Genomic DNA, 16,588 nt, shown 5'->3' on the forward strand with positions numbered 1-16,588 from the left:
AGCTGCAGTGTTAAATTACTGTACTGCTTAAACACTTTCTCAATTACAAATTAACTAGCAGTAGGTTCCCTAATCTTAGCTCTTGCATTTATTTATTTTTTCAGATGATGTAAGTTTCTAGATATGTAAATAAGATAGCTGCAGTTTACTTAAATGTGTGGAAGAAGTGTCCTTGAAACTAAGAACATCTGAACAGTGATGCAGAGCTGCTTACTGTGTCTGGACAGGTGACACAGTATAGCTGCAGAGCAACAGTGGAGCCTTGTTCCTTATATAGTAAAGTAATTTCTTGAAACTTCCTGGCAGATTAAAACTGTGTGCCTGACTGAGACTCAAACTCGGGACCTTTGCCTTTCGCGGGCAAGTGCTCTACCATCTGAGCTACCGAAGCACGACTCACACCCGGTCCTGCAGGAGAGCTTCTGTAAAGTTTGGAAGGTAGAAGACGAGATACTGGCAGAAGTAAAGCTGTGAGGACCCGGCATGAGTTGTGCTTCGGTAGCTCAGATGGTAGAGTACTTGCCCGCGAAAGGCAAAGGTCCCGAGTTCGAGTCTCGGTCAGGCACACAGTTTTAATCTGCCAGGAAGTTTCATATCAGCACATACTCTGCTGCAGAGTGAAAATCTCATTCTGGAAAGTTATTTCTTTCTTTGCTCTATATGTGGTTGCTCTTAATATTTTATCTGTTTCTGATGATGGCAAGAATAATAGAATAATTCTTCTGAAAATTTGCTTTAAAATACATTTTAAAAGCACACATTACTTCTTGCATACCTCTGGACTGTCTCTTTCTCTTTTTTAAGTTAATTCTTCCAAGAGAGGTGTTCCCTCACATTTTCAATGAATCACTGTAATCTTGGCAGAAGCAACCCTCTGCAAAAGTATTCTACAAGCTGCTACATCATGGTTCAAGCCCTAACCACTCTGCATTGCACCTCGTTGTACGAAAACTTGTGTCACATTTCTACACTTCTAATAAAGATTAAATTAATAAAAAACTGTAAAATCAACCAGTATGATGACACAACTTCCTCTGAAGTGATAACTGAATTCAGCACTGGTTAAATGTTTGATCATAGAGTGAAGATCCTTACGTATATTGTCATTCAGTACTTGGCATTCAAAATAAAACTGAAACATAGCAGGATTGTCAATTACAAAGATCATTCCTACAGAAGGGCATTTTTGAAATGTGGGTATGCTTACATAGCTATATTACAAATATCCTTTGCAACAAGAATGTAAATAGTGTCTGTTTTCACAATATTCTCTGAATGATATCATTAAACCAAAGTGGGCCATTGTTGTCTTTCATTACTCTACTTGGTAAGTATCCATCTAGTCTGCAGTTTATAACATATTTACAGTTTAACAACACCTATTCTTCATTTGTCAAATTTTAACTAAATGTTCTCAATTTGTAACTAAAGTTTGTTGTCAGGGACTGTATATCCATTCAGCCAACACAAATACTCTTTTTTCTTCCTAGGTGTCCTTCTCTTGCATGTGAACTGTTGGTCTAGTTGTTGAGGCAGCTGTCTGACAAACTATTCAGTATTACTTTGCAATACTCTTTGTCTGTATGGTTGGTAATGGATACATAGTTTTCTCAGTTGGTAGTGAGTAGATGAAGTCACCACCTACTAATCATAAATGCACATGGTATTTCTGTACTATCGAGTTCAGGCTATCTTTGAATGATTTCACAAGTGATGTGTCATAACTGGGGGTGGGGAGAGGGGGGGCTAAAAGAAAAATCCCATTATTGATCAAGATCACTCAACCTCAGTTGCTCTTGACATATTAGTTTGTAGTTGGATTCATTTGAACTGCACTATGCTTAATGGTGAAGTTACATTCCACATGCTCTTTCATGCACTATGTGGTCACCTGCATAGTGCTGACACAGAGCCACATTTGCAACATTTGTTTTTCTACCATATTACTCCTGCCTTAAACCAATTATACTGGCTGGTGTGGAGACTATCATGCCCTCTCTCAACATGTGCTCCCTTGGTTGCTTGGAGAATGTTAAGGTGGTACTCCAGTTCCCGCCTGGTGTAACATGTGTTCTGTCTCAGTACCCACAGCAGCTTGTATCCTAGCCTTCAGTTCATCGACATCAGCAACTGGTGTGACGAAGACTCTGTCCTTGATATAGACCCAGAAAAAAGGTCAAAGGGCATAACGTCTGGAGAGGAGAGTAATGTCCGGATCGGTGGATTCGAAGGAATGGTCCAACACCCTGGCCAACCTGCTCTCCAGACATTATGCCCCTTGACTTTTTTTCTGGGGCTATATCAAGGACAGAGTTTTGGTCACACCAGTAACTGGTGTGATGAAGACTCTGTCCTTGATATAGACCCAGAAAAAAGGTCAAAGGGCATAACGTCTGGAGAGGAGAGTAATGTCCGGATCGGTGGATTGGAAGGAATGGTCCAACACCCTGGCCAACCTGCTCTCCAGACATTATGCCCCTTGACTTTTTTTCTGGGGCTATATCAAGGACAGAGTTTTGGTCACACCAGTTGCTGACATCGATGAACTGACGGCTAGGATACAAGCTGCTGTGGGTACTGTGACAGAACACGTTACGAAACACCTGGCGGGAACTGGAATATCACCTCAACATTCTCCGAGCTACCAAGGGAACACAGTTGAGGTTTACTAATGTAAGTGGTCTTAAAAGAACTAGTAACACTAACCTGTGTAACGGCATCAAATGTAACTTATTATGTCACACAGTTATTCTGTTATAAATTTTTAAAATCAGGGCAAGACTTTGTGCTCACCCTGTATAATGCATCATATATAATGTAAAAATTAGTAACAAGTATACTTTTATGAATATGTAAAATGTATTTTGACAAAGCCAGTTCCTTGGTAAACATGCTGAACAGCTAATAAATAAACATATTAACATATTATTCATAATGTCTTCTCTCATTATTATTCTACATTATTATTGACTGTTGTTGGTTATTTGTGTTAGTAATTATGATGATATCTCATAACTGGACCACATGTATCCATTGAAGCTGAGAATTTTTTGTTACAGTTTTTGACACATGTACTTCTTGAGCCAATGTAAAATAAGGCCTGGAGGCCATAATCTGTTCTGGCTAACTAACCAATAAACAAACAATAGAGTGAATTCTGAACTACTAATAGGTACATTCTGCTGACGTCATTTGAAAATATATGTAAAATGACAGATATAGAGAAAAAATGAGTGAATCTGAGGAAGAGACAAGTAACTAGACAAATGATCAAAACATAAAATTGTGAAATTTTAATGAAGCAAAATATATACATAATTTCATTCATAAAAGGAAGTTGGTATTTAAACAGTATATTTAACATAAAGTGTTAACTTTTGTTAAGTAAATCATTTTAAAGGTTACTATCATATTCTATCACAAGTTTCTGTTGAGTAATTGGCTTCCCTGTAACCTAAAATGTTTGTTTTTCTATGCTCACTGACCTTCTCATAAATCTGTTTATAGAACTGAGGCAAAGGAGGAACATTTGCCAACTGAGATAAATTATCAACATAATTCCATTGCAGGTCACCCATTTTGTGCTGATAACGTTCTGGCATTCCCAATGATAACCGTAGTTGTAAATCTTCAGAAGTTTCACGTTCCATCTCAGCACGAGTTGGCAATCTTAATGTGCCATCAAGCACTTTCATACAAAATTTCACCTGAAAAATTCACAATAAATATCTAAAAATTAATTAGCATAACATAGTATAATGTGGATCACTATACTGTGTTATAAATATTTGATATAGCGTAGGTAATCGTTCATTATGTCATCCCTTAAGTTTTTTACACTGTTGTGATCATCTATTTTAAAATTATGAAAAGTAAGAAAATGGAAGAATTCTACCATTTTAAAACTTAATTTCACTAGATTAACAGGCCAATCAAAAGACCTTAAAAGAAATAACTGATCATCTCAAAAGAAGATCATCACCACTAAACTAATTCCAAAGGCTTATTACAAAATCTTTCTAGGACCACTACAAAAGCACAGGCCCATGTTAAAGTTGAAAAGTGAGTATGGCAAAATGGCACATATTAGTAAAGAACACGTTAAAATTATGAGAAAAGCATTAAATGAATGCCTTGATTAACACAGGGAACTTTTAAAATTTAACATGAACATCCCAATGCAGGCCAAACATGAAAACACACACATCCCCCAACAGCTCCACATGTGGAAGCAACACTCAAAGGGCAGAAAAATTACAATGATTGTCGAGAAGCCCAAGCTTTTGCAGACATGTGTAAATATGGACATGACATGGTTTGGACATCCCTACACATGGCTCTATAAAAATTTAGTAACAGAAAAACTGGATGGATAACTGCCATAACCCACTCTCTCCACAAAAAGGAGATAAGGGCAATTGAGGTAACTACAAAGGTATCTTTCTTGGACAGCACATGCAATATTTTTCCCAGCACTCTACATGGATAATTAAACAACAAGTAGAGTGAGAATCAGGTGAATACCAGACAGGCTTCACCCTCTGCAGCAGCTGTGAAGCACAAATCATTATTTCAAAATTAGTCATGGCATGGTACAAGAAACATGACAAGCCTCTAGCACTAACATTTGTAGATTTTAAGAAGACAGAAGACATTGGACATCTTAAAAATGGGTTCCTCTCAAACTTAGTCACATTAGCAGAACTCACCTTAACCCACACAAAATCTAAAGTCAATTTAAGAGGAGAGTTTTATAAACCATTTCTCATAACCACAGGCGTACAACTGGGTGACTGCTTGTAACAACAGCTGTTCACCTGTGTGTTGAAATATTTAATTACAAAATGGCTCTGAGTACTATGGGACTTAACATCTATGGTCATCAGTCCCCTAGAACTTAGAACTACTTAGACCTAACTAACCTAAGGACAGCACAGAACACCCAGTCATCACGAGGCAGAGAAAATCCCTGACCCCGCCGGGAATCGAACCCGGGAACCCGGGCGCGGGAAGCGAGAACGCTACCGCACGACCACGAGCTGCGGACATTTAATTACAGGATGGCACAAGGTTAACCTTAAGAACACTAAAATTCAAAGACACAAAAACAAGATAAACAAACTGTTGTGACTCGCCGATCATTCAAAGTGCCGCCGCGCAATTATGCGCATCCTCTACATGCGGCGCTGTCTGCCAGCCATGCAGCAGCTGCGCCACCTGAGCAGCCAGCCAAGCAGTGGCCGCTAGACTGGGACACAGTGCTCATTCGAATGCTAATGTGTACACATGCCTTGCTTGTCAACTTACTCTGTGACATATGTGTTGTGTCGTTCTGAAATATATGTGTTAAACTTGACGTTATAACAATTGGCGACGAGGATGGGATTTTTCCTTTTCACCGTTGACCCACAGGGTTCCATGGCTACTGTTGAGCAACTATTGCAAAATCTCCTTGAACAGCAAATGCTTCTAACAGCAGCGATTTGCGATTTCGTCGTGCCGTCAAATGCGGGGCGTTTCTCGTCGTTGGCCATACTTCTTTTCCTCCTTACAACGAGACGGCGGAAGACTGGTCTGATTATGAAAAACGTCTTTGACAGCACTTCTTGGCATTTCATGTTACGGTCGAACAACCATGTAAGTCTCTGTTCCTTTCCTGGATTTCACCTCAAATGTATTGGTTGTTGTCGCAATTGGCTCCTTTGAAGGATCCCGGGTCTTTGTCCTTTGCTGAAATGTGCTCACTTCTGTCTTCTAGCCTCTCGTGTTGCCTTTTATTGTTGTCATAAACAGCCACATCAATCCTATCGCACTTGGGCTGCTGAACTTCACGGCCTCAGTCGAAAGTGTCAATTTGTTACTGACGTTCACAAAGAATCCTATGCCGATTCCATGGTACGGGATGCTATTATCCGGTCGGCGCCCGACAAAGAAGTTCGGCAACGTGCCCTTCAGTTGGCGAATCTGACTCTAGATGAAATTCTCTCCATTGCACAGTCTTTTGAAATTTCTTGCACCGCTGGGGCGCAAATAGAGGCGTGGGGTGATGTCAGGGAAATACAACCTCTGTGCGCTGTTGACGACGCGTGCGGCGCATCCCCGCCGGCCGACGTGGCCGCAGTGTGCTCCCACGCGCAGCCTCGGCCTAGCCATAAACAATCTGCTAAGAAACTGCAGCAAAACCTCCGGCAACTTCCTTCATGTCCACGGCGTTTTACGAAACATGCACGCGAGGATTGTCCCCAACGTTGGGCTGTGTGTCACAGTTGCAAAATGAAAGGTCATGTGTCTTCCGTTTGCAAATCCGACCGCATACATGATGTTCATGAACATGATGCTGATTCTGATCCTGTGTTGTCTGTCAATTGCACTTCTTCCCTTTCAGGGAAGTTATTCCTCACTGTCCAAATCCTTGGTCGAGATGTTTGCATGCAAGTGGATACCGGTTCTGCTGCCACTATAATTAATTCCCAGACGCATCATCAGTTGGGTTCTTCAATCCTGTCACCTGTCACTCGGCAATTACGGAAGTACAATAAACAGAAGATTTCTCTCTTGGGACAGTTTAATGCTGAGGTACCTTACAAATCTGTCGTTTGCACTGTTCCCATATTTGTGGTCGACCAGAGCAACACAGAAAATCTTTTTGGTTTCGATGCCTTTCACGTTTTTGGGTTCTCCATCGATGACTCTGTCAATATTGTCTCTGATGCTATTCCTTATGCTCAACTGGATTCCTTGTCGATGACATTTTCATCCCTTTTTCTCCTGGGTTAGGCCGTGCAAACGACTTTGAAGCTCATATCACGCTCAAACCCACTGCTGGGCCTAAGTTTTTTTGGGATCGGCCCATTCCTGTGGCCCTTCGTGATCGGGTAAAATGGGAGTTGGATTGTCTCACTACTTCAGGGGTCTTGCTTCCTGTCACTTCCAGTGAGTGGTCCTCTCCTGTCGCTGTCATTGCTAAGCCAAATGGTGATATTCATCTCTGTGGCGATTTCAAAGCCACTGTAAATGCTCAATGCCTCATCGACACTTACCCTATGCCCCGCCCTGAAGAACTGTTCACTAAACTTGCTGGAGGCCAGAATTTTTCTAAAATTGACCTGTCAGAAGCTTATCATCAACTTCCTCTCGACACTGCTTCCCGGCAGTTTCTGGTCCTTAACACGCCTTTCGGCCTCTATCAATACCACCGCTTGCCATTCAGGGTTGCTAGTGCCCCTGCTCTCTTTCAGTGATTCTTGGAACATTTATTGCTCCCTGTTCCTGGGTGTATCAATTACATGGACGACATTGTTGTCACTGGCTCCACCACTGAAGAACATCTTCATAATCTCCACACACTTTTTCATGTCTTACAGACTGCCGGTCTTAAGTGTAATCTTCAGAAATCACAATTTTTTCAGGCATCTATCACGTACTTGGGGTTTCAACTCTCTCGGGATGGTATTCGTCCGCTTGAGCAAACTGTCGCTGCGATCAATGCCCTTCCTCGCCCTACATCTGTTAAGGAACTGCAGGTCTTCTTGGGGAAAATAGCATACTATCACAAGTTTTTACTGTCTGCAGCTTCAGTGGCTCAGCCGTTGCATCGCCTGTTGCAGAAAAACGTGCCTTTTCACTGGTCCGCGTCATGCGAAGCAGCTTTCCAGAAATTGAAGACTATGCTGAAACAGGCCCCGTGCCTGGCTACTTATCGACCTGGCCAACATCTTGTTCTTGCCACAGACGCCTCTCAATACGGGGTCGGTGCAGTCCTTGCGCACCGTTTTTCTAACGGTTCGGAACAACCCATTGCTTTTGCCTCCAAAACGCTCACGGATGCCCAACAAAAGTATTCTCAAATTGAGAAAGAAGCTTTGGCCATTATTTATGCTCTTCATAAGTTTGGTGTTTTTCTCTATGGCTCAAATTTTCATCTTGTTACGGATCACAAACCACTTGTTTCCTTGTTTCATGCATCAACATCACTTCCCGACAAGGCTGCACACCGCCTCCAGCGTTGGGCTCTTTACTTGTCTCGTTTCAATTATGAGATTCATTTCTGGCCAACGGCTCAACATGCAAATGCTGATGCTCTGTCTCACCTTCCCATGGGTCCTGATCAGGCATTTGATAGGGACGAACTTTTGTGTTTCCACCTGTATGTTGCCAAGCAGCGGGTTGTGGATGGGTTCCCCATCACTGGGGACAGGCTGGTGGCTGCTACGGGTTCTGACCCTACCCTCTCCCAGGTTTTACGCTGTATTCAGAAGGGTTGGCCAGATCGCCCGTCCGCTAAGACTTCTGATCTGTTGCGGAACTACTACACTTTGCGCTACTGCATCATGGCTAGGGATGGTGTTATCCTCCTCTCCACTGACAATGCTTCGCTGCGTGTTGTGGTACCTGCGTCTTTGCATGCTTCGGTCTTGCGCCTCCTTCACCAAGGGTACTGGGGTGTGTCTTGCACAAAATCTCTGGCGCGCCGTCATGTGTACTGGCCTGGCATCGACTCTGAAATAGCACACATGGTCGCTGCCTGTGGCCCTTGTGCGTCACAGGCCGCTGCCCCGAAGTCATCTTTGTCACCGTGGCCTTCGCCTGAGAAGCCCTGGGAGTGCATTCATGCTGACTTTGTGGGACCCTTTTTAGGTACTTATTGGCTCCTTGTAATTTACGCCTACTCTAACTTTCCTTTCATTGTCTGTTGCACGTCGCCTACCACCGCGGCAACCACCAGTGCTCCTGCCCGCATTTTTTCTTTGGAAGGCCTCCCCTCTACTCTTGTTACTGATAATGGTCCGCAATTTGCCTCTTCCGAATTTGCAGATTTTTGTGCTCATCACGGCGTTATGCATGTCACGGCCCCGCCGTTCCATCCACAATCCAACGGTGAGGCTGAACGACTGGTCCGCACATTTAAGGCTCAGATGCGGAAACTTCTGACTTCTGCTGCTGATGATGCGCTTCTCCAGTTTCTGGCATCTTACCGTTTCACCCCCATGGGCGACCACAGCCCGGCTGAGCTCTTACATGGCCGGCAGCCCCGCACGCTACTTCATCTTTTGCAGCCTTCCACCTCACGGCACTTGACCGGTTCACCGCTGACGACCTCTTCTGGGTACGGGGATATGGCAGGCGGCCAAAATGGAGCCTGGGCTGCATCTTAAGACACTGTGGCAGATGCCTGTATGAAATCCAGATGGACACGGGTGTTGCAGTGCGTCATTTAGACCAGCTTTGGCCTCGTGTGCCAGTAACGCCTGTTCCGAATGCCGCTACACCACCTTTGGCTCTACCTGACGCTCGGGATCTTGGCATCTCTCAATACTCACAACGCATCCCTCTCACCGTCATCGCGATGCCAGCACAAGGACAAACGCCACCAGGAGACGTGCCCATGCAGGAACCGGTTAACCATCCTCTGTCAGAGCAAATCTACTCACCTCCTCCTCCAACGGACGCCGACACATCGCCCATGTCTCCTGTCATATCAACTGGACTTACCACAACGGGCAGATTGGTGCATGGGGCCCCAGCAGATTCGACCCCTATGTCTCCTGTCATCTCAACCCATTATCATCGGGGACACTTCCGTCCATACGGGAAGCCTCCTCCTCGAGACTTTACGGCGAGTCAAACAACGCCTATGGACGTTAGCCATCTCCAGGACACCTCCATCAAGACCAGTGCAACAATTTCAAAGGGGGGAAAAGTATTATAACTCGCCGATCATTCAAAGCGCCGCCGCGCAATTACGTGCATCCTCTATGTGCGGCGCTGTCTGCCAGCCATGCAGCAGCTGCACCACCTAAGCGGCCAGCCGAGCAGCGGCCGCTACACTGAGACTCAGTGCTCATTCAAATGCTAACGTGTACATATGTCTTGCTTGTCAACTTACTCTGTGACTTATATGTGTTGTGTCGTTCTCAAATATATGTGTTAAACTTGACGTTATAACACAAACCACTCGGGATTTACTGACAGCCTTGTTCTTCTATCCAAAAACATTCAGGAATCCCAATAAGAAGTTAAATTGCTACACAAAATATAGCAGAAAATCAGGCTGAAAATATTCTTTGAATAGCGACAAAATTAAAACACTACAAAAAAAAAAAAAAAAAAAAAAAAGTTATTAACCAGAAATACATATTCAAGTGAAACCATGTTCACAACAATTACCACAGCAGAAACAGACTGACTACTCATGATAGGAAGAAGAATAATCATAATGTCTATAATCAAAAAATGCCAAGAATACTATCAATGGAGACTAGGAAATTGAACTGATAATGAGCACACTCAGGAAAAAAGGATTTCATTCTTGAGACATCTAATAAGACACCAGGAAACTGAATCATCAGGAGAATAACAGACATTAGAGAACAGTCAGAGCAACATTAGATGGAAAAAAATGTTCACATGTACGTGAATTCCTAAGAGCCCAAATTGCTGAGGTCATTGGTCCCTAGACTTACACACTACTTAAACTAACTTATGCTAAGAACAATATGCACACCCATGCCTGAGGGAGGAATCAAATCTGTGGCAGGAATAGCCATGCAATGTGTGACATGGCGCCTCTAACCGTGCAACCACTCTGTGCGGCCTGTAGATGGATTGGGGAAATCAAGGAACATATGAGGGAACCACAAATTATAAAAGAAGATTTAAAAAACAAAACAGACAGAACCAAGCAAATCAAAGAGAAAGAAAATAGACTACAAACTATGATCAAAATATAGACAATTGGAAGTGTGATCACAGTTGGAGAAAGGAAGTTGAGATCTGAGAAAATGAAGCAGAACTCAGGCAACAGGAGACTGACAAAATCTTTTTGTAAAAGTGGCTAAGATGGCACAAAGAAGGTTACAAAATGTAAATAAATAAACTGTACAAGCCTGTTTTACATGACAGCCATTATAATTGTACACAACTATGTCCCCTTAAATCTGAAACTATCAGCAGTAATGCATTCACTTTTTTAAAAATCCATAGATGGGCATAGGACTCTTTTCCTAATAATCAAAACATATGAGGCTCTGAGAACCATAGGTGCCCAAAGTACAGAAACAAATTTTTGAGAAAAATACACTGATGGAAAAAAATTACAACACCAGTCAGGAGTTTTGGAACACAAACAGAAGTTGGCAGGCATGTTTCTAAATCTGAAAGCTAGTGTCTATTAAAATTTCATACCAGATGCATAAGAGTAATGCTACTAGCACCACTATGAGGATGTAAATAATGTTTGGTTTAAATACATGCCGCAATGGTCATGTGCATTAATTACCTTTGAGATTGGACATCGTGAGTTGCTTTTAGTCAAGAATGCTTTAAAGGTAACAAAGATGCCATTATCAACACCTCACTGAGTTTGAATGAGCTCATGTAATAGGGCTAAAAGAAGCTGGATGTTCCTTCTGTGATATTGCAGAAAGATTTGGCAGGAACATAGCCAGATGCCCTGTAGCGTGCATTCCACTGACCTCAAACCACCGGTATTTGTGACATCAGTGGTGTCAAGCAAGAGCTCATTGGAGGGCAGGGGGGAGGCCTATTGTGTCTTCTGACGAAAATTGTTTGCCTTGGTGCCACTGATATCTGTGTGTTGGTTAGGTGGAGGCCAGTTAAGCACTTGAAACCAGCCTATCTGTGTGCTAGACATGCTGGACTTACAACTGCAGTTATGATCTAGGGTGCGATTTCATATGACAGCAGGAGCACTCTCATGATTATCTCACACGTCCTGACTGCAAACTTGTATGTCAAGATGCTGATTTGACCTGCTGTGCTGCCAGTCCAAGGGCTGCTTTCCAACAGGATAACACTCACCCACATACCACTGTTGTAGCCCAACATGCTCTAGAGAGTGTTGACATGTTGCCTTTGCTTGCTCAATCACCAGATGTGTCTCCAATCAAGCACATATGGGACATCATCGGATGACAACTCCAGCGTCATCCACAAACAGCATTAATCATCCCTGTATTGACTGACTCAGGTACAACACGATGGAACTCCATCCCACAAACTGACACCTGGCACCTGTACAACACAATGCATCCACTTTTGCATGTTTGCATTCAACATTTTGGTGGTTACGCTGGTTATTAATTTACCAGCATTTCACATTTGCAATGACTTATCTCACGCTTACATTAACTTGTTACCCTGTGATGTTAATATCTTACATGTGTTACATCTACATCTGTGTGATTACTCTGCTGTTCACAATGAAGTGCCTGCAGTGGGTTCAATGAACCACCTTCAAGCTGTCTCTCTACCATTCCACTCTCGAACGGCGCACAGGAAAAACTAGCACTTAAATTTTTCTGTGCGAGCCCTGATTTCTCTTATTTTATCATGATGATCATTTCTCCCTATGTAGATGGGTGCCAACTGAATGTTTTTGCAATCAGAGGAGAAAACTGGTGATTGAAATTTCATGAGAAGATCCTGTTGCAACGAAAAACGCCTTTGTTTTAATGATTGTCACTCCAATTCACATATCATGTCTGTGACACTATCGCCCCTACTATTTCATGATAATACAAAATGAGCTGCCCTTCTTTGTACTTTTTCAATGTCATCCATCAGTCCCACCTGAAGCAGATCCCACACAGCACAGAAATATTCCAGAATAGGGTGGACAAGCGGGGTGTAAGCAGTCTCTTTAGTAGAGCTGTTGCACCTTCTAAGTGTTTTGCCAATGAATTGCAGTCTTTGGTTTGCTCTACCCACAATATTATCTACATGATCGTACCAATTTAGGTTATTTGTAATTGTAATCCCTAAGTATATAGTTGAATTTACAGCCCTCCGATTTGTGTGACTTATCACGTAATCGAAATTTAGCTGATTACTTTTTGTACTCATGTGAATAACTTCGCACTTTTCTTTATTCATGGTCGATTGCCACTTTTCACACCATACAGATATCTTATCTAAATCATTTTGCAAGTCATTTTGATCATCTGATGACTTTACAAGATGGTAAATGACAGCATCATCTGCAAACAATCTAAGACGGCTACTCAGATTGTCTCCTATGTCATTCATATAGATCAGAAACAACAGAGGACCTATAACACTTCCTTGGGGAATGCCCAATATTACTTCTGTTTTACTTGATGACTTCCCGTCTATTACTACAAACTGTGACCTTTCTGACAGGAAATCATGGATCCAGTCACACAACTGAGGCAATACTCCATAGGCACACAGTTTGGTTAGAAGACACTTGTGAGGAACGGTGTCGAAAGCCTTCAGGAAATCTAAAAATATGGAATCAATTTGATGTCCCCTGTCAATAGCACTTATTACTTCATGAGTATAAAGACCCAGTTGTGTTGCACAAGAACGATATTTTATGAATCAGTGCTATGTGTCAATAAATCATTTTCTTTGAGGTACTTCATAATGTTCGAATACAGTATGTGTTCCAAAACCCTACAGCAAATCAATGTTAGTGATATAGGCCTGTAATTCAGCCGATTACTCCTACTTGCCTTTTTGGGTATTGGTGTGACTTGAGCAATTTCCCAGTCTTTAGGTACAGATCTTCCTGTGAGCGAGTGATTGTATATAATTGCTAAATGTGGAACTATTTTATCAGCATACTCTGAGAGGAATCTGACTGATATACAATCTGGACCGGAGGCCTTGCCATCAGCGACTTCACCATTGTTATCATGCAGTGGAGGTATTGATTGTGTCTTGCCAATGGGCTGCTTTATGTATGACCAGAATCTCTTTGGGTTTTCCGCCAGAGTTCGAGACAGAATTTTGTTGTGGAAATTATTAAAAGCATCTCGCATTGAAATACGTGTCATATCTCAAACTTCTGTAAAACTTTGCCAAGCTTGGGGATTTTGCGTTCTTTTAAATTTGGCACGCTTTTTTCATTGCTTCTGCAACAACGCTCTGACCTGTCTCAATTGCTGTCGAGACTACCTCTCTGAAAACATTCCACAACTACTCTACACTTATATGATCAGATCAGAAGGAGTGAAGACTGTCTCTTACAAAGGCATTAAGAGCAGTTTTATCAGCTTTTTTAAATATACATACTTTGCGTTTCTTTTTGATGGTTGTAGGTGTTACGGTATTCAGACTAGCAGCAACTGCCTTGTTGTTGCTAATCCCTGTATTCGTCACAATACTCACTATTTGTCCAGGATTATTTGTTGCTAAAAGGTCAAGTATTCTTTCGCAACCATTTACGCTTTGAGTGGGCTCATAAAGTCATTGTTCAAAACAATTTTCGGATGACATTTTATGCCTGCCTCCAGCTTTAAACATACAATTTATCCAGCATATCGAGGGTAGATTGAAGTCACCAATGACTATAATTGTATGAGCAGGGTACTTATTTGAAATGAGACTCAAGTTTTCTTTGAACTGTTCAGCAACTATATCTTCTGAGTCGGTGGGGGGGGTCAGTAAATCAATCCAGTTAATAGTTTATTCTGATTGTCAGGTATAACCTCTACCCATGCTATTTCACATGAACTATCTACTTCTATTTCACTATAAGGCAAACTACCTCTGACAGCAATAAATACTACTCCACCAACTGTATTTAATCTATCCTTTCTGAACACTGTTAGATCATTTGAAAAAATGTTGGCTGAACTTATTTCTGGCTTTAGCAAGCTTTCTCTACCTACAACTATTTGAGCTATGCTTTCTATTAGGGCTTGGAGCTCTGGTTCTTTCCCAACACAGCTATGACAATTTACAACTACAATACCAATCATTTCTACAACTACCTTACTGTGTTTTATCTGCCCACTTTTAGACGGACATCCTTTCTGTGGTTCCCTGAGACCCTCTAACCTAAAAAACCACCCAGTCCCTTCCACACACCCCTGCTACCCATTAGCCACCTCCTGTGTGTAGTGGACTCCTGACCTATTAAGCAGAACCCAGAAACCCACCACCCAATGGCACAAGTCAAGGAATCTGCAGCCTACACAGTCACAGAACTGCCTGAGCCTCTGATTCAGACCCTCCACTCAGCTCTGCACCAAAGGACCACAGTCGGTTCTATCGATGATGCTGCAGATGGTGAGCTCCACCTTAAAATCGGAAGCAAGACTGACAGTCTTTACCATTTCCGCTAGCCACCCGAAACCAGACAGAATCTACTCCCATCCAAAGCAACACACATCATTGGTACCAACATGAGCCACCACCGGCAGTTGGCTGCACCCTGTACTCTTCATGGCATCCGGAAGGACCCTTTCCACATCCGGAATGACTCCCCCCGGAATGCACAAGGAGTGCACACTGGCTTCCTTCCCCTCCTTGGCAGCCATGTTTACACACCTAAGTTTGGAGCTTCCAACTACCAGCAAACCCACCCTCTGTGAATGCCCAGACCTTGCGGGCTGAGAAGCTTCCTCTGGAACAGGGTGGACGACTGCATCCAGACACATCGTCAACCACAGATAACGAACGCCTGAAACCTGTTCATCATACAAACTGGGGAGGCCCTACGATTGGCCCCTCAGAAAGTTTTTCACTGCCTGCCAGACTTTTGAATAATCTCCCACTTGACCACAGGTGAGGGGTTAACCTCAGTGCAGGCAGTACTGGGGGCGGCCACAGCAGTGGACCGATCGGAGGACACGTGGGACGTGCTCAACATCCCTTGCATTCCCGCATTCGATCCCCCACAGTGACACCCCTTGGCAGCAGCCTCAAGCTGTGTGACAGAAGCCAAAGCAGCCCGGAGCTGTGAGCGAAGGGTTGCCAACTCAGCTCGCATCTGTACACAACAGTCACAGTTACTATCCATTACTGCAGTCATTCCTGTTAGAATCTCGTAAAAACATGTAACAAGTGAATGGCGTAGTCGCCTTATTAGTAGCAGGAACTAGCAGTGCACTCTTGCTGACCGTCTAACCGACACTGAGCTGTTCTAACCAAACAAACAAAAGCCTGTACGATACGAGGGTTGATACAATGATCAATAGCAACGGCCTACCTAGAAAAATATATTCCTAAAATTTCATAATTCTGTGTTAATTTTCTCTCTCTCTCTCTCTCTCTCTCTCTCTCTCTCTCTCTCTCTCTCTTTTTTTAACTGCAATTTTTTTCTCATCACTGTAGATGTTTATGAAAATCTAATTTATCGACAAATCATCACAGTCATAGGTCTGAATTGTTTTTTAATCAAGTCTCAATGTCTTATACTACCTACAAAATATAATTTACCCTCTTTATTTTATGAAATATTAATTAAAATTTAAGATAATATTTATTTTTTATGTTAATTCACAACATTACCATATATAGGATATTGGCAATAACATCTTTTGACAGTTATTAAGTTTGTAATTAATGTGAAACTAAAATCAGAACATAAAGAACAGATACTAAATGCAGCACACCGCACACACACACACACACACACACACACACACACACAGACACACACACACACACATGATTATGATCTACTCCAACACTTCATGGTCCTCATTATCATTTTCATTAAGCACATTCTGAGGCCTGAGGTTCAGATAAAAATGCCAGTACTCCTCCAATTATGAAATATTACTACTACATAAGTGATATAGGCACTAAATTATGT

At 42.5% G+C, this 16,588-nt stretch overlaps 1 protein-coding gene across 5 annotated transcripts in view; it reads right to left on the bottom strand.

Annotated features, from left to right (window-relative positions):
* Positions 1-3,270: 3,270 nt before the first annotated feature.
* LOC126184693 (uncharacterized) overlaps positions 3,271-16,588 on the bottom strand; it is a 241,690-nt gene continuing 228,372 nt past the window's right edge. For all 5 annotated transcript variants that reach the window (XM_049927194.1, XM_049927190.1, XM_049927192.1 and 2 more), the window contains one exon: positions 3,271-3,707. In XM_049927194.1, coding sequence (XP_049783151.1) covers positions 3,408-3,707 — 300 coding nt within the window. In that variant the 3' untranslated portion in view covers positions 3,271-3,407. The remainder of the gene's footprint in view (positions 3,708-16,588) is intronic.

This window comes from Schistocerca cancellata, chromosome 4 (assembly GCF_023864275.1).
Source record: "Schistocerca cancellata isolate TAMUIC-IGC-003103 chromosome 4, iqSchCanc2.1, whole genome shotgun sequence".
NCBI classification, from domain to species: Eukaryota; Metazoa; Arthropoda; class Insecta; order Orthoptera; family Acrididae; genus Schistocerca; species Schistocerca cancellata.